The 22,026-nt window shown below is 37.5% G+C and overlaps 1 protein-coding gene across 5 annotated transcripts in view; it reads left to right on the top strand.

The window, feature by feature from the left end:
* RPS6KA6 (ribosomal protein S6 kinase A6) overlaps positions 1–22,026 on the top strand; it is a 142,157-nt gene that overhangs the window by 4,845 nt on the left and 115,286 nt on the right. For all 5 annotated transcript variants that reach the window (XR_006353889.1, XR_006353888.1, XM_043973941.1 and 2 more), the window contains exon 2: positions 16,625–16,681. Coding sequence is in view for 3 of the 5 variants with exons in the window: in XM_043973941.1 (XP_043829876.1) it covers positions 16,640–16,681 (42 nt within the window). In the remaining 2 variants the exon portion in view is untranslated. The remainder of the gene's footprint in view (positions 1–16,624; positions 16,682–22,026) is intronic.

The following is a 22,026-nucleotide window of genomic DNA, read 5'->3' as shown; positions in this document are numbered from 1 at the left end:
TTTATTTTTCTCTTATTCAGATAGATGTTCAGTAAGAACAGCAGAAATGCCCATGGCAATTCAATTTGACTTAGTATGAATCAAACCATAAATGATGGAGGTCAGTCCTTGTATTTATCTAGTGGTTTGGGGGTTTTTTAGGTGACCAAAAGCCACCTTCACAATCATCCTTGTATTTAGGCATGCCAGTGCTCAGAACCTAGGGTTGTTAAATTGCTGATAGAATGAGGAGCAGTCACTTTCTGGAAGTCGAATTTCTGGGTCAGCAAGTCTGACCCTCCCAGTTGCTCTTAGTATTTCTCAATTCAGTCGATGTAGGTTCTACCACCTCCTAATTGCTGAGGTGTGAACAGGGAGTATGCCAGAGAACATAATGTACATTCTTTAAACTGCTTTGTTGTAGCAACTGTGTAGAATTTGGTATTGAGATCTCCTCTCATCATTTTCTAGGTATATCATAATGGGAGTGTTCAGTGCCTAGACAGTAAGATGAATCACAGCTGCCTTCTTCCCACCTTATGTGACCACTTGCCTATCAGTATATGCTGTTTATATCCTGTATGTCAGTGCCCCCTCAGGAGCATGGAGGAAGTTAACCTTGAAAGGGCTGACTTCGTGGAGGTGTCTGGAGAGTTGCATGAGACTGCTATGGAAGCCACAATATGACCGTTTTCTAGAAACAATAGCATATCCAAAGGGGCAATGGGGTGTTTGAAACAGGATGGGAGTTGGTAGGAATATTTGAATGTAGTTAAGTTGCTTAACTTGAGGCTCATTATTTTGGCTTACTTGAAAGAAAATGGTTTTATTCTCACTGTTACAGGTTAGGGCATCCTAAAATTAGAAATTCTTTGTGGACAAAAACCTTGGTTTTCTTGACTTTCCTGATATAATTAGTATGGTTTGTGTGCTCAGAAACATTGAAGGTAATTCAGATCGACTATTCCCTTCCCAAAGATCCCTGCCTCTTACCAGTCACTTATTTTTAGGACTCAAACCTTCTAAGATCTCCATGTAGGCATCCTCCTACCCATAGGGAGGGGTTTTTGCATATCTCTGCCAATAAGGGTGCTGGTGTCTCCTCATTGGCTTTTACAAAGTAGGAAAGATAAAGCGCTCTTCTTCCAGTGCCTTCATTCATGAAGATCTTCAAGACACGGAGATAAGAGGTAAGTAGGGCAATGCTCTTCCTGTGTTGGGGTGTTTGTGAATATGTGCTGTGCATATTATGTGGCTTACAACCATATATTCATAGAGTATCTATTTTTAGTTTGCTTTTCTGTTGCTCAGGCAACTCCATATACTTTCTTGTGCATATTTTTAATTTATACTTGTACTAATTGCCCCAAAAGTGGACTCTACTTACAATTGTTCTAACCATGGCTTTGGAAAAGTTAGACTTGTACTTCTCTGCTTGACAGAGTTCATAATTAGGCATTGGATTGGGAAGAGCTATGTGAGGCATGGAATCATTTAAGAAAGAAAAGAGGAAGCATAAAACTCAGAGAGATGGGTATTTTGGCAAATTTACCCTTGTGAATAAAGGGAACTATTAGGTATGGGGGCCTTTCGTTTGTGTTTGGTTTTTTCCATATGTTTAAAATAATTGAATTTGTATATGACTTGGGATTGAAACTTAAAAATGTTTGGAAAAATGACCCCTATGTGAAATTTTACTTTATGTAGGACTTTGAAAATTTAGTTGTAAACACTCCAGATAGGAAAATTACCTATCAAATAAAGTCATGCAGTAGAGATTTATTGTCTTCATTAATTCCCATAAACCTAATAGAGTTGATTCTCAAATTTTGCAGTGACTAAAAAGTATCAGAAGCATAGGTTGCTAAAAAGTCTGTTACTTCAAAGATCAATATGTTTTATGATTCGAATATGTGTTTTGTTCTGTGTAATTCACTGCCCCTACCTGCCCCAAACCCAGATGGTCAGACCCTTCCTCTGCTCTAAAGACTTGGAAACATCTACCTCTTGGGAAAGAACTTTTTCTCTCAGCCCTCTTTGGAGTAGGTTAGGGATTACATGTTTGGGTTTCTAAAGGCTTCTCTGCTGGGGTCCAGGCTGCTTGTTAACTAACTATAAACTGAAAGCCTGGGGGGCAAAAAAGGAACCTCTGAACAAATCATTTAAAAGGGTTATTGTATGTATTGTCGAATTTAAAAGCAAGAGTTGTCCAATAAGCAAGCAAGTTTACCATATACATTTCAGTTAAAATAAAGTGAAGAAAAAGTCTAATTAAGCTAATTTTCCCAAGAACCTTTCAGAAACAAACAAACAAAAATGCCTGCTCTGGGAATATTGAAGAAATTGATATAATAGATACTATAATAAAAATACTCTGAAATACTTTTTCATTTGGTTTGTAAAGATAAGTGTGAGTGTGTGTGTGTGTGTGAGTGTGTGTGTGTGTACATGCACCCATAATTTAGAAAATGTTCTTTTAAAATTCTTTCTTCAAATAAAGCAGGTGTCACCATCTTAAAAGTAATTTGTTTGGCCTTCCCGGAATAGTATGACAGATTGAAGTTAAATCAGGATTTTAGGTTGTTAATGATATAGCAACAAGTTTTGATCCTTGTGAGAGTTTTATTAGTTATCTACAGTAAAACCATGATTAACCAGAACCTTCAATTCCTTCCCTCCACCTAACATGACATTTGTAGGAAACATTTTCTTACATTGCTTTCTGGATTTCTCCTTTGCCCCTATGTTGTTTTATGCTTAACTGTGCCAATGCCATATCTCTGCCCCTCCCCCTCCTTGAAGGCAGTTACTGTCATGTTTTATATTTATATCTCCAATGCCTAGCACAGTGTCTTTCACATAATAGACACTTAATAAATTGTTAGCTTGAAAAAGTGACAAAATAAGCCAAAAACCACTTGTAAGCTATGTTAGGCTCAATGTAGGTTCAGCCCAATGACATATACCTTCCAAAACACTATATAATAAATTATGTTTTATGTTCAGAAGGTGACAGAAACATCCTCCGAAATAGACATGTCCAATATACTCTACTTGCGAATTAGGAAAGTATATTTAAAAATTTGAGGAAGTTTAAGGTAAATTTTACTGTACCTAGTCTTCTTCCTTAGCTGTTTGTCATCACATGGCTTTATGTCCATCCAAGCAAGCAAAGATGGTTTTATGAGGAGTTAAAATGATAAAATTTGTTTGTGGGGAATGTAAAATTATAGGAAGTTTCATCCCCACAGTATTAAATTAACTAGATATGTTTTAGTCTGCTCAGAACTTTTTTTTCAGTGCATAATTAATAAGGATGCATACAATCCCATGTGCTAATCTGATGTGGCATATGCTTTTTGATTTAGTTCTCAGTAGTTAGACTTGAAAGAAACCAAACATCTTATTTCAGGAGAGAGTTATTTGGGTCTGATATGTCACAATTGGGAATTTAAGTAATTAAGATCAATAGGTTTTCTTTAGATCTTTAACTTTTTTTTTTTTTAAGTGAGGCAATTGGGGTTAAGTGACTTGCCCAGGGTCACACAGCTAGTAACTGTTAAGTGTCTGAGGCTGGCTTTGAACTCAGGTACTCCTGACTCCAGGGCCAGTGCTGTATCCACTGCGCCACTTAGCTGCCCCAGATCTTTAACTTTTAAAAACAATAATAATGAGGAGGACGACGACGACGAAGATGATGATAGCTAATATTTATAGTGCTTACTATATGCCAGGCATTGTGCTAAGCACTTCAGAATTATTTCATTTTATCTTCATGACAACCCTTGGAGGTAGATGCTCTTGTCACCTCCATTTTACTGATGAGGAAACCAAGTCAGACCATGGTTAAGTGACTTTCCCAGGGTCACGCAGCTAGTAAGTATCTGAAACTGGCTTTGAACTCGGGTCTTCCTAACTCTGGGCCTAGCACTTTATCTACCCTGCTACCCCATAAATTTAAATACAATTTACCATATGCCTCTTTTGGGACAGAGGGAGTCCAGACCTGTGATTTCATCAATTTGGGGGGTTCCTCGTTTTGAAACTATTTGGTGACTTGTTGGTGATTGATAGTCTTCATGGAGTTCCCTGGAGCACTGAGATATTACGTGACTTGTCCAGGATCATTCAACTATTAGGTGTCAGGGCAGGACTTGAGCCCAAGGACTGTCCTTGCTTCCTCAGCCCACCTTCTTTTCTCCTATGCCATGTACCCTCTCATATGAGCCATAGGAATATATTTTTGCTTATCTGATAAACTTTGGAGTACATGGGGATTTTTGGATAATATTTTAGAAAAGGTTTATTGTGAAGAATGGTTTTCTGCTGTTGCTTTGATCTGCTTACTCCATTCCTTTTCCTTCTTACCCATTTACCCCCCTCTTCCCTAACTAGTCCTCTTCCACATTCTCCCTTGTTTATCTGTTCATCTGCTCTCTCTTCTTCCCCCACTTCCTCACCATGACTCTTCCCACCAAGGATTTTGCACATACTCTTGTTTATATAATACAATGAAATAGGGTATATAACTTTTCTATAGTCCTGCTCTATCAGTAAACCACAAATTAGAAACCATACTTATTTGTGTGCTTTCTCCTCTTAAATACTTTTTTCCACCAGTTTTGAGAAAGTAAAGATTCCTCCCCCCAGTATGATTGCCATTAGCAGCAGAAACAGCAGCAAGCCAATGGTATAATAATCTAAATATAGGTGGCATCCCTAAAATGGAATCACTTTGAAAAGGAAAAAAATATATATATATATATGTGTGTGTGTGTGTGTGTTAAAAATAGCACTGATCATAGGCCATTGTCTAAAACCTTGTATATTTCATATACACACACACAAATACATACATACATACATACATACATATGGACTTGGGGGGAAAGCTTATGGGATATATTCAGAACAATATATAGTAGTAGTAGATTTAGAAGTGACTCCTGAGCTTTTCTGAGATAAGACCAGTACAGCAATTTAATTTATAGTATCCCTAGATGAACACTTGAAAAGAATTTATTTTTCATTTTTCTGTGGAAATGACAGTTTTAAAAAATCTTACAGTAGACTAATAGATGTGGTCTGACATAAACTGCTTTTTGTTCCATTGTTTATGCTATAGAGCATCACCTATTGGCTCTACTTTGGAAATACTTTTGAATTCTTCAGGAATTTTCTTCTATAGAAAGTTATTTCTGTGTGATTTCAACGTCAGTTTGACAACAGCATGTCTCTTTATTTTCCATCTTGGAAGATTATTTTTGAAATAAAAATTATTCTCCAATGGAATTCTTAACAAATGACATGGATCAAAAAATGATTTAAGAAATGTACTTTGGGGGCAGCTAGGTGGCGAAGTGGATAGAGCACCGGCCCTGGAGTCAGGAGGACCTGAGTTCAAATCTGGCCTCAGACACATAACACTTACTAGCTGTGTGACCCTGGGCAAGTCACTTTAACCCCAATTGTCTCACTTAAAAAAAAAAAAGAAAAGAAAAGAAAAGAAAAAAAGAAATGTACTTTGGAAGTGGCTCTGAATTTATATGATTATGGTCTGAACATTGTTTTGACATTCAAAAACTTAATCCATGAGAAATGAGAGCTGCTTACATTCTCCAGTTTTTGACTGTTTGAAATGATCATTTGTGTCTCCAATGTTTTGAGATTTTTCCATAAATGGGATTTTATTTGTTCTAGTTATTACCCTTAGGACTTGAATGGATTTGTGAGCTCATTGAAATACATATTCCCTCCATTAGTATAGATCACAACTTACCCAGGCGTTCTTATCCTTCTGTCTGTTCCCTTGCATAAATCCTCCATTGAGAATCTACCCCTGTTGCTGGAGACATTCCCCTAGGTCTTTTCATGTTTTGTGGATACCAATGCTACACCTGAGCTGTCTGTCTGCTAACCCTCATTGTTATTCCATGACTGGCCCATCTTCTTTTCTAATTACGCATATTATGATTTCTTCTGTTCTACTTCTTACAGATCATTTTTTTTTTCGTGAGGCAATTGGGGTTAAGTGACTTGCCTAGGGTCACACAGCTAGTAAGTGTTAAGTGTCTGATGCCGGATTTGAACTCAGGTCCTCCTGACTCCAAGGCTGGTGCTCTATCCACTGAGCTACCTAGCTGCCCCTACAGATCATTATTGATAATGTGTTTCAGCCTGCATATACCTATTATGGATCTTTCCATTGCTCTGGGCGCATCCACAATTTTGGTGCTTTGGAAATTGTCCTATGATTCATAGCCATATGGCATCATCAGAAAGTTGGCCACTAGGTAATGAATTCTTCAGCCATGTGACCCACAAAATGTTTGAACTCTGGGGAGAATGAAACATAGTGGGGAAGCAACCACAGACTTCCCAGTGAAGACAGTTTTCGAATAAATGGGTTCGCCACTAATCACACATCTTTAGCTGAGGTGACCAGTAACTTTGGCAGTGTCAGAGGGAACTTTTAATGCTTGTGGGATATAACTTTGCCAGGTTTTCACAGAAAAATATTTGAGGAAAAGTCAGGTGAATAAGTGTGGTAGCCAAATAGTTGGCCTATATATCATCTAGCTATTTCCAGGTCATTTTGAATATTATTAAAAGTCTTGTGAAACATTTCGAAGTAATGGAAAGAATACTTGTCTTGAAGTCAGAAATTGTGGTGCGGGGTGGTTTTGGGGAGGGTTGCCTTTACTCTGTGATATCAGGCAAATCACTTAGCCTTAGTTTTCTCATCTATAAAATAGAGATAGGCCTACTTACACCATCCACCATAAAGGTTGTTTTTCAGTGTCAAATGAGAAATGTATATTAATTACCTTGTGAACCTTGTGTAATTGTAGGCTATTAAACTACTTAAATCTTGTTGAGATGTTTACTTTAGATTACTGTTAGTAATCTTTTAATTAAGATTAAAATTTCTTAGATAAATATCCAGGATAACTTTTGTTATACTACTTCTGATCTGATCATTGATGACCTCTATATGCTTAATTCAAGATAATGATTATGATGATAACTAACATATATCTAGTGCCTACTATATGCCAGGCACTGTGCTAAGCCCTTTTTACAAATATCATCTTATTTGAAACTCACAACAACCCTGTGAGGTAGGTATAATTATTATTCCCATTTTACATTTGAGGAAACAGAGGCTGACAGAGGTTAACCAAGGTGTCATGCATATTGATTTTCAAATGCTTCCTTCATTTGTGTTTGCATTTTTATTCTTAATAGTTTTTAGTTAGGCCACCAATTTTTTTCCCAGAGGTTCTATTTGATTTACCTCCTTGTATTATATTCCAGTATAAAATGCAAATTCTAGTTGAATAGCATTTCAGAAGTGTGTTTTAAAGTACTACTTAAGTCTAAGAAATAACACACATTGTGTTTGTCCATTTTATTTTTGGCTGAACCAGTGATCTCATCTGTGTAGGGAATGCTGGGTGTAGAAACTCCCTCTACTGATAAAAATATGTAATTTGTAATCTTAGAGAGTTGCTGGGAACACTGACAGTGAAGTGACTTGTCCTTAATCCTACAGCTATTGTATGCCAAAAGGGGATTTGAACAACCAAGTCTTCTAACTTCAAGGCTTGGCTATTTATCATGCTGCAGCTCTTTCAGCCAAGAAAAAGGTTAAACTATAAAAAAAATGCTACATAGGAGTATACGCTAAAGAATCTAGGCTAATGGGTGATAAATAGATCGATATTTTGGATGTATTTGTGGGTTGTTGGTTTGGGGTTTGGTTTTTTATTGTGGGGTGATGAGGGTTAAGTGACTTGCCCAGGGTCACACAGATAGTGTCAAGTGTCTGAGGCCGGATTTGAACTCAGGTTCTCCTGAATCCAGGGCGGGTGGTTTATCCACTGCACAACCTAGCTGCCCCTGTGATAATTTCTTGTTAAAAAATGAACTTCACTAGCAGTTATTGTTGATATAGATAACTTCATTAAATATGCTGATGTAATAATGCTATCAGATGTGAAGACATAGCTACTGACATCAGAATGTATGTCTTATGTTTAGTAGTGTTAATAGGATTTGTTCTGATTCTTTCACAGTCTGCTTTGTGGCCAATTTTCAGGAAACTTGTAGGGATTCAGGGTCCAATTTTCATTATATAATAGTGAACCAAACGGGCCCACGTAGGAACTAGATCTACCAACCAGGAACCATTAACATATATAATAACAAAATTTAAAATACTGTGGGGCATGACTATAAAGCAATGAAATTGACGTTCTTGTTTGCCTTATGGAAAGTAGTCTTATTACTTTATAGTCACATTTTGTATATGACTTTGAAATGACATTATATTGATTGCATTAAGCCCCAAGACATTGAAGAGCCTCCTAGAGGAGACCTGTAATCATTCAAAGGAGGCTGGTTGGCCTAGCTGTCCATAGAGAAAAGACAAAATGAATGAAGGCTGTCAATTGTCCAAATTTCAGCATGACTCTCTAGAGCTTCTCTCATAATGTGTATGTTTGGGATAAATGATACAGATAGTCAATGAGCTGGGCCCATAGTTGAAAAGGAGTGCAAATTAAATCGCCTTTGGGCAATTGCAAAGTAATTATAGTGACACCAAGCTTCTCATAACAGTAAATGTCTATTTTTTCAATACCAACATTTTACTAGTGTTGTAACACCTTGCTTCCAAAGAACTAAAGATGAACATTACACAGAAGACAGTGGAAAGTATGGGGAGGCTGCCACATACACCTTCAAGGATGTTACAAAGAATCTTATGAAGAAATTGTAGGTTAGGAAGAGAAGATGGGTTGGTCACTTGGTGAGAGCAAGGGATTTATAGGTACCCTTGTCCCGTTGAGAAAAATCACAAGTCAGCAGCACTTTGGATGGACCACTTGTGGCAAACTACTGGGAGCATGTGCACAGAAGTCACACAGGACAGATGCTCTGTGATCTTCATTGTTTGAGGTAACTCAAATTGATCTCAGATACATTTGAGTATTTGAGAGTTGTTTTTATTAAGGTTATATAGTAGATAATGTAGGCATTCATGATGAAGTATAAGTTGGGTTTTTGGTGTTGTCTTCAAGAAATGACTACTAATTGGCTCTTAGCACTCAGAACTTGTTTCACCTCGGAGATCTCAGACTCTACATCTTTACTCTGACCTGTATTTTCAAAAGCTGATTAGACAAATACACCTAGATTTTTCTGTACTCAACATGGTCAAAAATTAACTCACTATTTGGCTTCCCTCAAGTCAGTTCAGCACACATTTATTTATTAAATGTCTCTGTGCTCATTCTGATTTTCCTTTCTCTGTTAAGACCTTTTAGTCACCCAGGGGTGAGTCAAATACTTTTTCAAAGTCCAGAACACATTAAGTGCAGGTAGAATCTTATATTCTTGACATCTTTCAATCACTTGTGGGATGATATAGATGGTGCTCTCACTTGAAAGAAACTACTTGTTCCCTTTGGATATCCTTTGCTAAGGATGCCTTGGATGCATGTGTGGATTATTTTAATAAAAATGTTATATAAGTGGGAAAGTAGAGCTCAGAGCCCATAGTTTGTTATAGTCTTTCTTCCTTTTTAAAAAAGTCATAATCAAGTCCAAGATTTCTTTCTCCATGCCTTGGCTTTCTTCCTCTCATTCAGATACCTTGGATACATGTTTCTTCTGTGTCCTCACAATTGGCACCTACAAACGTGCACCTGCTAGATAGCCTTCCTCAAGGCTGCTTCTTTTCACATCTTTGCTTTCTTCAGTGCCATTCCTACTTCCTTAGTAAACATAACTGGGATCCTGAGAATAGATTCTACAAGGAACTCCATTGGCTTTTAGAGTGAAAAGTTTTGGTTCCAGAATCTTTGCACATCTTACCTTTCATTTATCTGTCTATTCCCTTCCTTTCCATTTCTTTTTAAATGTCTGTCCATTCCCCTCTCCACATCTACCCTCCAACCCCTGATAAATTTGCTTAGTTGAGTTTTTCACCATGTTTTCTTCAAACTGGATCATACATCACCTCCTGAAAGAGATCCCAAAAGAAAAACTCCCAGGAATATTATAGCCAAATTTCAGAGCTCCCAGGTCAAGGAGAAAATATGACAAACTGCCAAAAAGAAAGAATTCAAGTACTGCGGAGCCCCAGTTAAGATAGCATAAGATCTAGCAGCTTCTACATTAAAGGATTGGAGGGAATGGAATATGATATTCCAGAGGGCAAAGGAATTGGTATTACAACCAAGAATCACCAATCCAGCGAAAATGCGTATAATCTTTCATAGGAAAAAATGGGACTTCAGTGAAAAAGAGGACTTTGAGGGATTCCGTGATGAAAAGACCTGAACTGAATGGAAAATTTGACTTTAAAATACAAGACCCTAGAGAACCATAAAAAGTTGGAGTTAGGTGACATACCTGGGGTCATTCAGTGGATGAGTGTCTTGTGTCTGAGGCTGGATTGGGGCTGGGGTCCTCCTGGGTCCAGGGTGGATACTTTGACCACTGTGTCACCTAGCTGCCCCATGATGACATCTTTAGGGTAAATTTGAGGGGTGAGGAATGCACTGGGGGGAGGGGGAAGGGAAGAGGTAGCATGGGGGTGAAATCCCACATGAAAGAAACAGGAAAGGGTTTATGGAGTGGGGGAAGAGATGGTGGAGGAGCAGGGCAGTAAATTTTTACACTCATTAGAATAGGCTCAAAGTCCTTAATCTCATCAGAGTTGGCTCAAGGAGGGATTAACACACCCCCAATTGGGTAGAGTAATCTATTTAGGATTGTCAGTTAATGAGACTAACACTCATCAGAATTGGCTCTAAGACCTTAATCTCATCAGAATTGGCTCTAGGAGGGAATAACAGACACACTCAACTGGGTGGAGTAATTTATCTAACCCTGCAGGAAAATAGGAGGGGAAGGGGATAAAGAGGGAGGGGCAAAAGAAGGGAGGGCAGATTGGGGGAGGGGATAGTCAGAAGCAAATCCCTTTTGAAGAGGGATAGGGTGAAAGAAGATAGACAATAGAGTAAATACCATGGGGAAGGGAATAGGATGAAGGGAAACAGTTAACAATAGTAATTGTGAAAAAGAGAAAAGGGGGGAAATTGTACAAAAAATATTTATAGCAACTCTTTGTGGTGGCTAAGAATTGGAAATCAAAGGAATGTCCATCAATTGAGGAATGACTGAAGAAGCTGCAGTATATGATTGTAATGGAATATTATTGTACTATAAGAAATGACAAAGCAGATGATTCCAGAAAAACCTGGAAAGACTCATATGAACTGATGTATAGTGAAGTGAGCAGAACTGGGAGGACATTGTGCACAGTGACAGCAGTATTATTGTATGAGCAATTGTGAATGACTCAGCAATACAGTGATCCAAGACAATCCCAAGGGACTAATGATGAAGCATACTATCCACTCCCAGAGAAAGAACTGATATTGATTGAACACAGCCAAAAAAAAAAAAAGAGCACTTGTGGATTGTACATATATAACCTATGTCAGATTGGTTGCTGTCTTGTGGAGGGGGGAGGAAAGGGAGGGAGGGAGAAAAATTTGGAACTCTAAATCTTACGAAAATGAATGTTGAAAACTACCTTTACATGTAACTGAAAAAAAAAATAGTTTGTTCCTCAGCTAAGGAAGCTCCCTCTACCAGTCCAGGTTGGGCACCTTCTCTGCAACTTTAGTCATAGAGCAGTGATGTCAAACTCAAACAGAAATGGAACCACAAAACTGTCTACATTCCCGAGGGCAGCATCTTGACTTAGAAAACCACATATTAAAATGATCTATGTTCCACTATAATTTTACTGATTTTGTTAAATATTTCCCATTACATTTGATTCTGGTTCTACAGGGTCCTGAGTATAACACCTGTGGGCTAGATTACTGAGCATTTGTCTAGGGTCACAAAGTCAATTTGTGTTAGAGATTTGAATTCGGGTCTTCCTAACTTCAAAACCTTTTTTCTATGCACTATACCACCCTCCCTATTATACCTATAATGCATATTGTTCATAATGCTCTTATTGCTTTGGGTATGCTTAACCATTCTTCTGCTTGCTTGTATTATGTATGCATTAACTGTGTCACCCATAATACATTACTGGGAAATTTCTTGTTCCAATGTATCACTACTTTTATCTTCACTTAATTACAGTTTTTCAGGAAACAATCCGTTCAGCTAAGCTTTATTCTTCTCGGTTTGAGCCCATTTGTTGTGGGGGTGTCTCAACTTGCTTTTTTCTGGCATCTGCTTCTTAAGGAACATTTCACCTAACTTGCCTGTTCTTTCCTCTTATATAAAATATGCCAGAGGATTCATGGCCAATCAGTCAGTCCATCATTACATATAGAATCACTGGACCATGGATTTAGAGGTAGAACCTCATAGGTAGGTCACAAAGAATAAATCCTTTATTTTCCAGATGAGGAAACAAGATCCAGATAGCTCAAATGGGTTGTTCAAAGTCCTACATCAATATTAAGTGGTTGAGATGGGACTGGAAACAAGGTCCCATTTGGAACAATGCCAAATCCCACACTCTTTCCACTCTACAGTCAGAGTAGGCACAGCTTCCAAGACTGAGGAGGTAATATTATAGTTAAATGATAGTCCTTTTGTACTCTGCTTTGGTCAGACTATATCTAGCAATTCGTGTTTGGCTGTGGGTGCCACAGTCTAGGAAGTGTAGCTGTAGAATGTCCAGAGGAAGTTAGCCAGGATGTGGAAGGACCTTGAGTCCATGTCACATTATGATTGATTGAAGAAACCAGGGATAGTTAGTATGGAAAAGAGAAATTTCAGAAACATAATAGTTGTCTTCAAGTATCATATTGAGGAGGCATAATTTTTTGTTCTGTTTGGTCCTAGATGGCAGAACCAGTTACCAAAGGTAATTTAGGCTGGGTGACAGGTAAAGCATCCTAACAGTTAGTTTCCCTGTTAGTGAAATGGGACTGCCTTTGTAGGTAGTGACTTCCTCCCTCATCGGAAGTCTTCAAGCAGAGGTTAAATGACCACTTGTTGTTGGGTTTGTTATAGTGGGGACTCTATTTTGCATGTGTGTTATTGGTTTGGATGGCCACTGAGGTCCCTGTCCACTCTGAAATTCTTGGACTCCCTTCTCTCCTTTTTCCCCATAAACTTGTTAATTCTATACTGTACTCTGTCTCACATCTTCAGCCATTCCCTTCATTTCATTCTTAGAGTCACCACCCTAGTTCAAACCCTCATTACTTCTTTCTTCCACTATTGCATAGCTTATACAGTATCTTATGCACAGTAGACAATTAATAAATATTATGTGAAATGGGAAGTGTGGTTGAAGTGCTTTTGGTTATATATACATCAAGATGGATAATTAATCATGTACCTGCTTTGTTCCAGGTACTGTGGTAGATACTAGAAATAAAGACAGAATGAAAGTCCATTCCCACAAGGATTGGGGCAAGATTGTTGTTTTTCAGTCATTTTTCAATCGTGTCCAACTCTTTGTAACCCCATTTGGGGTTTTCTTGGCAGAGATACTGGAGTGGTTTGTCACTTCCTTCTCCAGCACATTTGACAGATGAGAAAACTGAGGCAAATAGGGTGAAGTGACTTGCCTAGGGTCACACAGCTAGTAAGTGTCTGAGGCCAGATTTGGACTTGGGAAGATGTCCTCCTGACTCCAGGCCTGGTGCTCTGTATTACTGTACCACCCAGCTGCCCTCTATCTGAGATAGTATATGCTTAATATAATCATATACAAAATAAATACAAGGTTATTTGCAATGGGTGGGGGCAAACACAAGCAACTAGGGAGATCAAGAAAGACCGTATGTTAAAGATGGCACTTGAGTTGATCTTTGAAGGGAATGAGAAATTTTAAGAGGGAGAAGTGGAGGTTGGGGGGCGGGGTTGTCATGTGTAAAGAATAGTAAGAAGACCCTTTATTTTGAACCATAGAATATATGAAGGGGAATTATGTAGGTAACGATACACATATAAAGTATAGAGAAACTTATTTGGCCAGAATATTTCATAAGAATATGCCATTTAATGATAACTGTTTTCAACCACTGACTCAATTGTAGCCTGAAAGCTATTCTGTTTCTTCCTACCTTCCAGATGGACCATTTCCTTCTTTCACCTCTATTGTAGCATCTCCTAATATAAGACAGTGAAAAGTCCTAGATTGAGCAGAGTTGCCCTCACATGTTCATGTTCTCCCCTGCTCTTTCCTTGTCTTAGTCATGAACTCTGTCATCCCTTGACTCATTCTGTCTTCTTTGCCAGTCCACATTATTTTACTTCCTACAAAATCCTGCTCAAAACTCAGCTCCTACTAGAAACTTTCCTTCATTAACCTCACCTAGCTAAGATACCTTTACTCTATATCCTCAGGAGTTTTGTGGTCAATTGTATTTGTTTATATTTTGCTTCATAGAGTTTGTGGGAGGGGGGAGAAGGTAAGGGGAGGATCCCATCACCTATATTTAAATTCTCTGTAAGTAAGTGTTCTCTTCCCTTAAAAAATCTCCATATTCTTCCACTTATCCAGTATAATGGCAGATTTTAGTGTTGATGGGCACACATCTTTTGAGGGTAGATAAATCAAAGAACTTACTTTCATTTTAACAGGTTTTTCTTGGTAGGTAGTATATGATCCCAGGATCTAGTGACCTCTTCAAATCTCTGATTCATTTTCCTCCTGTTTTTAGGACTGCAGCTTCATGTCGTGTAAGTCAACACTAGGTTTGAGGAACAGGACAGTTGGAGTTTCTTCAACAGAAAAGAAAAGCAATATTGCCCCTTCCTGTGGGTGGTGAAGAGAGTTGATTATATAGTACAACTTCAGTTATCTGGACCCTCTGTTTATGGTTTCACATACGTCAAAATTTCAGAATTGGAAGGGACCTCACTGAGTACCTTATAGTCTAACCCGTACTTGAAAAAGAATTCCGTCTTACAACAAAGCTGACAAGATGTTGGTATTGCCGAGTGATTCCCCTTTCTGCTAAGATTTGTGGATGAAGTAGGGGCTTATCACCTTCTTCTGTATCCCTGATAATCTGGTATAGTATGTTATCTGTATATAGGCACTTTAGAAATGCTTATCGAAGGAACTACTCCACGATCTTCCTGGCCCATTAATGATGATGATTTTCCTTCAATCAAATGTGTTTTGAGTCTGCTTCTGTATGGTTAGAAATGAAGAAGTTTCAAGTGAATACAATATTGAGTTTGTATACCTTTAGGCATCCTTTTACTAAAACTTGAAATCTTTTTTGAAAAATTATCATTTGAAATTATATTTTCTGAGCCCAAACATTTCTTATTTTATTTGGAAGGTGGGTTAAGGAAGAAATGAGGCAGTATCTTGGGCAGTATTTTATCTTTTTACTGAAGAGAATGTATTAAGATGCACACAGAGGTAGTGGTGGTGTGATAATTGCTTTAAAAATTTCACTCTAATTACTGTAGTGAACTGAGTAAATTATGTACTTTGACTTTGGTTTGTCATGATATTCTACTTTTTTTGGGCAGGCAATGAGGGTTTAAGTGGCTTGCCCAGGGTCACACAGCTAGTAAGTGTCAAGTGTTTGAGGCCGAATTTGAACTCAGGTCCTCCTGAATCCAGGGCTGGTGCTTTATCTACTGTGCCACCTAATTCCCCCTTGCCATGGTATTCTAAAAGGGGGTATGTTGGTAAAAAAACTAGAAGTATCTAGTCCCTTTGTATTGTAGGGGTTTCTGTAGTACAAATCACTCTTCAAATTTTGTATCATTTTTAAAGTAACAGCTAGAGTAAAATATTTAACAGTGAGTAATGAAACCTTTCTTGGTATATAATGGACCTTGAATTTTTCAGAACAAGGATGTTTAGTAAATATAGAAAATAATTTTCTCTGACAAATAGCCAGATAACTTCCCTTAGGGTCAGCGCTACTGTGAATTGTCTTACTTTCTATACTTTCTATTAGTGGTATCATCTGTTTGATTCTCAAATATTAAGATCTTTGAGTCTACTAGGCCTTAGCTAAAGCCTTGTTTGCCTAAACAATTTTGTTAACATGGCCAATTATTTCTACTTCCTATGCTTTGTTTGTTAGGTATATTATCATAAAATTTAATTGAATATGGTGAAAAGGGAGGAATCTAGACTAAAACTCTTCCTAACCTAATTTCTTTTGAATATTCTTTGGAATAGGTACTTTCTGTGGCAAATTTTGCTTTTTCATTTTCTCATCAGGTATTTGTCTAGTAGCACTCTTGAATAGAACCCAGTAAGTAATTCGTTGTTAGAAAAAACTCCATCTTGGTATAATTCTCACAACATAGGTCATATATTCCTAGTTCCTTATTATATATTGTTGGGTTTAATAGGAAAGGTCTACATAGTATGATTTGAAATGGACTATAAGGCCACTGAAATCAGTTCTCCTGCAAAACCTCTCAGTGTCTTTGATTAGTGTTGCTTTCATCATTTTTGAAAAGCTCCATGGCTTTTTATTTGTGCTTACTAGGTATTAATCTCATTAAGCTATAAAATGTAATGCCTCTAAGAATTATATCTTTGTTCTAAGTGGTTTTTATTTTTAAATTAATACTATGAAACTTCAATTTTTAAAAATATGTTTTTCAGCTGAATGGTCTTAAAATGGTTGAGCCAATGGAAGAAGGGGAACCATATTCCTACCATGTAAGTAATCTTGATGACTCAAGTTTTTTCTTATCTCAAAGGTTTTTGCACATAGATTTTTCTAAACTTGGTAATACTGGCCTAACATTAGCCTGTTTAGGTTCTCTTATTTCAGCATATCTTGTGACTTTCTTTTAAGTGCAGAAACAAAACTTTCTACCATAAATACTTTGATATTTGGATAAGATCAAGGACCCGCTGATGTGGACGGACATTCCTGCCAGTGGTACAACCAACCCCATCTTGTTCTGATTCATTTTGGGGTTAGAGGAGCTCATTTTGAGCCCTGGTTCTGCCACTTCCTGGCTTTCTGACCTCAGCCACTTCTTCATCTGTAAAACAAGACAGTTAGACCAGCTGGCTTCTTAGGCCCTTTTCAGCTCTCAAGTTGTCATCCTGTGATCTTGGCCATATCCTCCCAGAAATGCTTCACAGAAGATTGAGCCAACACATGTTAGGTCTTCTACTAGGTTTTAACATTTCACAAATAGAGACCTTAAAAAAGTTTTTTAAAAAATCTAATCCAAACCTCTCAGACTGAATATAGTGTTCTAGTATTGTTGTGATGAAAGCAAACTGCTTATCTTATAGGAAAGTTGAACTATTGTAATACTTTGGACATAAGAGCTTTTAGATTCCAATCTGGTATTACCCTGAGATCTGTTTAAAGGGGTAGTAGAAATAAATATTGGTGCTTCATTGGGCATTCTGCAAAAGTGCCCAATGAAGCACCAATATTTATTTGTATTTCTTAATCTTTTCAATTAGGCTATCAAATCCAACCTATACCCAACAAGAAATTTCCTCTGACACACTGCTTATCCGGTTTTTGCTGGGAGATCTGTAGTGAGGGAGTATACCACTACCTCTGGCCCTTTAACACTAATGTTTTTGTGGACCCCTTGAGGTTTTTTGCTAAGAGTCTGTTTCTTTCTCTCGCAGTCTTCTCTTTTAGACAAAAGGTGGAGAGCATTATGAAGTTACCTAGCAATGAGGTCCTTATGTTAAGCCTACACAGATTCCTTTTTTATTTTTGTTTTATTTTTTTTTGCGGGGCAGTGAGGGTTAAGTGACTTGCCCAGGGTCACACAGCTAGTAAGTGTCAAGTGTCTGAAGCTGAATTTGAACTCAGGTCCTCCTGAATCCAGGGCTGGTGCTTCATCCACTGCACCACCTAGCTGCCCCCACAGATTCCTTTTTTCTAGAGAGTTAGTTCAAAACATGATTTTGTATTTAAGATCCATAGGACAGTCCTAATGTGGTGAGAGTCTGCATTCAGATTATTATGAACTTAACTGAGCTTGTGTATTTAGAACACTTAGCAAACTTCAAAACACTGTATAATTGTCAGTGATCATTCCTGTGAAGTTTTCTTTTCTGTATGTGACATATTCATAAGATCATAGAAGGGATCTAGGACAACATCCTCATTTTATTGATGAGGTAAGTAGGGCCCAGTGACATAACTAGATAGTAAATGATGGAGCTCAGGTCTTCTGGCTCCAAGTCTATCATTCTTTCCATTGCACCATACTCTTTCCCTATGTCGTCTCTATTCCGATGCTTATAGTTCAGAAGGAAGGAGTAGAGAAGTGCCTGTGTTTTCTCGATTAGATGAAGACAAAATCAACCTTGATGCTAGAATTATTACTTTTCTTTTCCATGGAGGCAGTTTGCAAATGTCTTTCTCTGATGGGAACCAGTAGAGAGATCCATATTAGGCTGTAGCCAAGGCTTCAATATTCCATCATGACATGAAGGTGAAACTGGATTCTTGAAGAGTTGCAGCAGAGTGTACTGTATGGGTCCTACCAAGCTTAATACGAAGCATGGACTAGATATCTATCATCTGAAGAGCAAGCTAGCTAATTTGGGAAAGGTTTATCACTAGAAGATTGGTCACCAGGCTAGTTCTTTGCTTTGTCCATAACAAGACCATCTACTAGGATGTTGAATGGTTTTGATATGTCGATGAAAAAATTCCCAAACTAATTCAATCATAGGTTCTTAAATACTAAAGTAGATAACCAAGCCTATTCTTTGAAATATACATTGGTAAAAAATTATCAACTGGTAATCTTATGACAGTTCACTCAGTTCTAGTAAAATAAAAGTAAAAACATTGACATTTTAGCTTGTTTAAGTCTGTGCTTTTATAAGTAACATATAACTATTCTTGCCCTTGCTTTGATTTCATTAGGTATGAATAAACTGAAAATTAGGGTTGTCTAAGATGTATTACATAACATGAGCTAACAGGAATATTAATTTGCTTCATTGTTTATCCACTTGTGGGAAGCATGAAGAAATAAACAGGGCAAACTAGAAGATTGTCTTAGTTATCTTGAGTAAGTGTAATGTGGTAATAAGCAAATGGAATGCTACTGATGTTTATGATATGTAAGGGTGGAGGGGTAGTTATGTATTTGGAACTCAGGTTTCAAAAAAGGGATTGGGTAAACAAAAACTGGAATGAACGGCACAATAGTAACAACTTCTACTGCTGCCACCCTAGTTCAGGCCCTTATTACCTTTTCCTGTGGAGTACTGTAATAACTTCCCAACTAGACTGACTGCTTCTTCTCTTCTGTCTATCCTTTACCTGACTGCCAAAGTGATCTTAATTCACATGTTGGACCACATCATTCCTTTGTCCAAAAACAGGACTACTGGCCAGTCTCCATTTTGGTCCTACCTTCCTCACTCCTGTTTTCTTTGCATGGGATATTGTTCCCTGATTCTTGAATGGTCCAGTCACATCCTTGCCCATCTTTTTCCTTTAGGTCCCACTTTAATGCCACCTCCTCAACAAAACTTTCCCACATGTACATGATTTCTTCCTTCTTGAATCTGTCATCCCACTCTTGGTTTCTATGCTTTTACAACATGATTTATTCGTGTATGTGTCTTGTCCCTTCTACTGGAATATAAACTCCTTCAGAGAAAATACTGAGTCTTGTTTCACTTGCACAGGACAATGCACATCATAAGCAATTAATAAATGTTGGATTGATTTAAATTTTAATGCATATTAACAGATGCTCTGGACCACAACAAAGTCTTAGAAATTACAGCATGCCAAAGCTAAAAGACATCTTAGCAGTCAACTCACTCAAACTCTAATTCTATAGATACAGAAACCAAGGTCCAAAGAGGTAAAGGGACTTATTTCAAGTCTCAGCAGGAAATCAATGATAGAAGAGCCCTAGATAGATGTCTAAGAATTGATAATTTTCTCTTGTCAGCAGGGGACATGAGAAAAGACAATGTCTGGTCATTTAACTTTTTAATTTGGGGTCTGATTTTAAAATATTAATTTGCTTTATCAAAATTCTAAACTGGTGGCATACTCCAATAAACCTGATTTTTCAGCTTTTTATTTAATAGTTTTCACTCTATTCTGTGGTGATACTGCTGATTGGTATCTCAAATGCTAATGATAATCATCCTCTGCTGTGTCACGTAGGCCTTTCAACAGTGCGCCATACTGTTCTGGGAACATGAACGTTTGTGCTTCTGCAATCTAATGCTACTTTGTAATCTTTTCAGCCTTATGATTGATTATTTTAGGTAAACTGTTCACTCTATCTTCAGGTGTTAATTTTGTAGACTTACATGGTTGCTTAGAAAAGTTTTCCATGCCACATAAAATGTTTGAACAATTTGTTATCTTTTTGAGCATATGACTAGCTAGGTGGAAATGTTGCCTAAAGTCATCTTGATACCTCTAGATCAGGGGTTTTGAGCATTTTTTTGTCATAGATCCCTTTGAAAGTCTTGTAAGCTTATGGATACCTCTTTTGAGAATAATGCTTTCAAATGCATTGATTTAAATCCATAGCATTGAAAAAGAAACCAATTTTTTTTTTTAAGTGAGGCAATTGGGGTTAAGTGACTTGCCCAGGATCACATAGTTAGTAAGTGTTAAGTGTCTGAGGCCGGATTTGAACTCAGGTACTCCTGACTCCAGGGCTGGTGCTCTATCCCCTGTGCCACCTAGCTGCCCCAAAAGAAACCAATTTTATTGAAATATTATCATCAAAATACTTTAAAAAAAATAAGTTCGCAGACTTCAAGTTAAGAACCCCTAAACTAAATTTACCACTCACAAATACTCAAATATGTCTTTCTGTTTTGGTAAGTGATGAGTTAAAAGTCATTGCTAATTATTTAAAAGCTGCCTTATCATAAAGAAATGTCATATTTCATATCATCCACCTTTTGCTTCTCTCATTTAATGATTGAATAGTAGCATAAATGTTAGGGAAGAAAATGTCATATTGCTTTTCTTGCATAGTTGATGAAATACGGAAACAATCTAATAACAAATGAGATGTTTTTGTAGTTATTTCTACTCATCTGTTATTTGATATGCTGCTTTTGTGGGAATGGTAGCTGATGTGAGTAAATTTTTTTTTTAAATGTAGTTGCCAGGGTAAGCATGTTAGTTGTTTTTCATTGATAATACCTAGTGATTTGGTGATTTATATGGCTTTTATCTTATTTGTCAAAAGCTTTATGCCTTGACAGAAGACTATTTTGAACATGCCAATCGTTGTAATTTCTTAAGACTGAGTTATCAATTAAATTTTTGTGTTCTATTAACATTAGCTGAGTGCTGTATTTGTTTCTGAATGGATTTCCCAACTGTGAGCCTAACTGCAAAGCTTTACTATCAAAGGTTTTTATTTTATAAAACCTACAATTAAAAAAAAAATGATCCTTGCTTACCCCTCCATACCAAACATATACTTCCTGCATCCTGGTCCTTGCAGGAGCTCTGATTCCTTATCCCTTGAGCCAGAGAGAGCTGAACACTGTTGCAATGGAGGGTAGAGCAACCAAGGGTAGATATTCTTCAGGTCTGCAGCACAATTTATGCTGACAATGTTCCAGATAGAGTTATAGCTTTAATAATTGTAAACTCAGATCTTGATCCAAAAATTTGAATGCCATATGTAATCTAGAACTGTACATTTTTTAAAGGCAAATATAACTGAATTCAAGGATGAATGGTATAGTGGAAAGAGAGACTACCTCAGCAGTCCAGGTCTTCCCTCTGACACGTGCTAGCTTTATGATTCCAGACAAGTTGCTTCTCAGCCCATAGCTTCCGAAAGCTCTTTCATATTCTGAACTGCCGATGGACATCAGTAGGGGCTAGGAGCTCCCTACACTAAACTTCTAGGTCTAGGAAAAAAAAAGAAGATTGGAATTTGGGGCCCTTATTACAGATCATGCTTTATCTTCTAAGAAACATCTTTTCCACAATGGTATTTTGGATGTGGTCAGTTATTGATTATGTCCCAAGCACTGTGGCCTCACCTTTTGATTGGCTGGTTCCT

This window comes from Dromiciops gliroides, chromosome X (genome assembly GCF_019393635.1).
Source record: "Dromiciops gliroides isolate mDroGli1 chromosome X, mDroGli1.pri, whole genome shotgun sequence".
NCBI classification, from domain to species: domain Eukaryota; kingdom Metazoa; phylum Chordata; class Mammalia; order Microbiotheria; family Microbiotheriidae; genus Dromiciops; species Dromiciops gliroides.
This window is presented reverse-complemented; position numbering and strand designations above follow the sequence as displayed.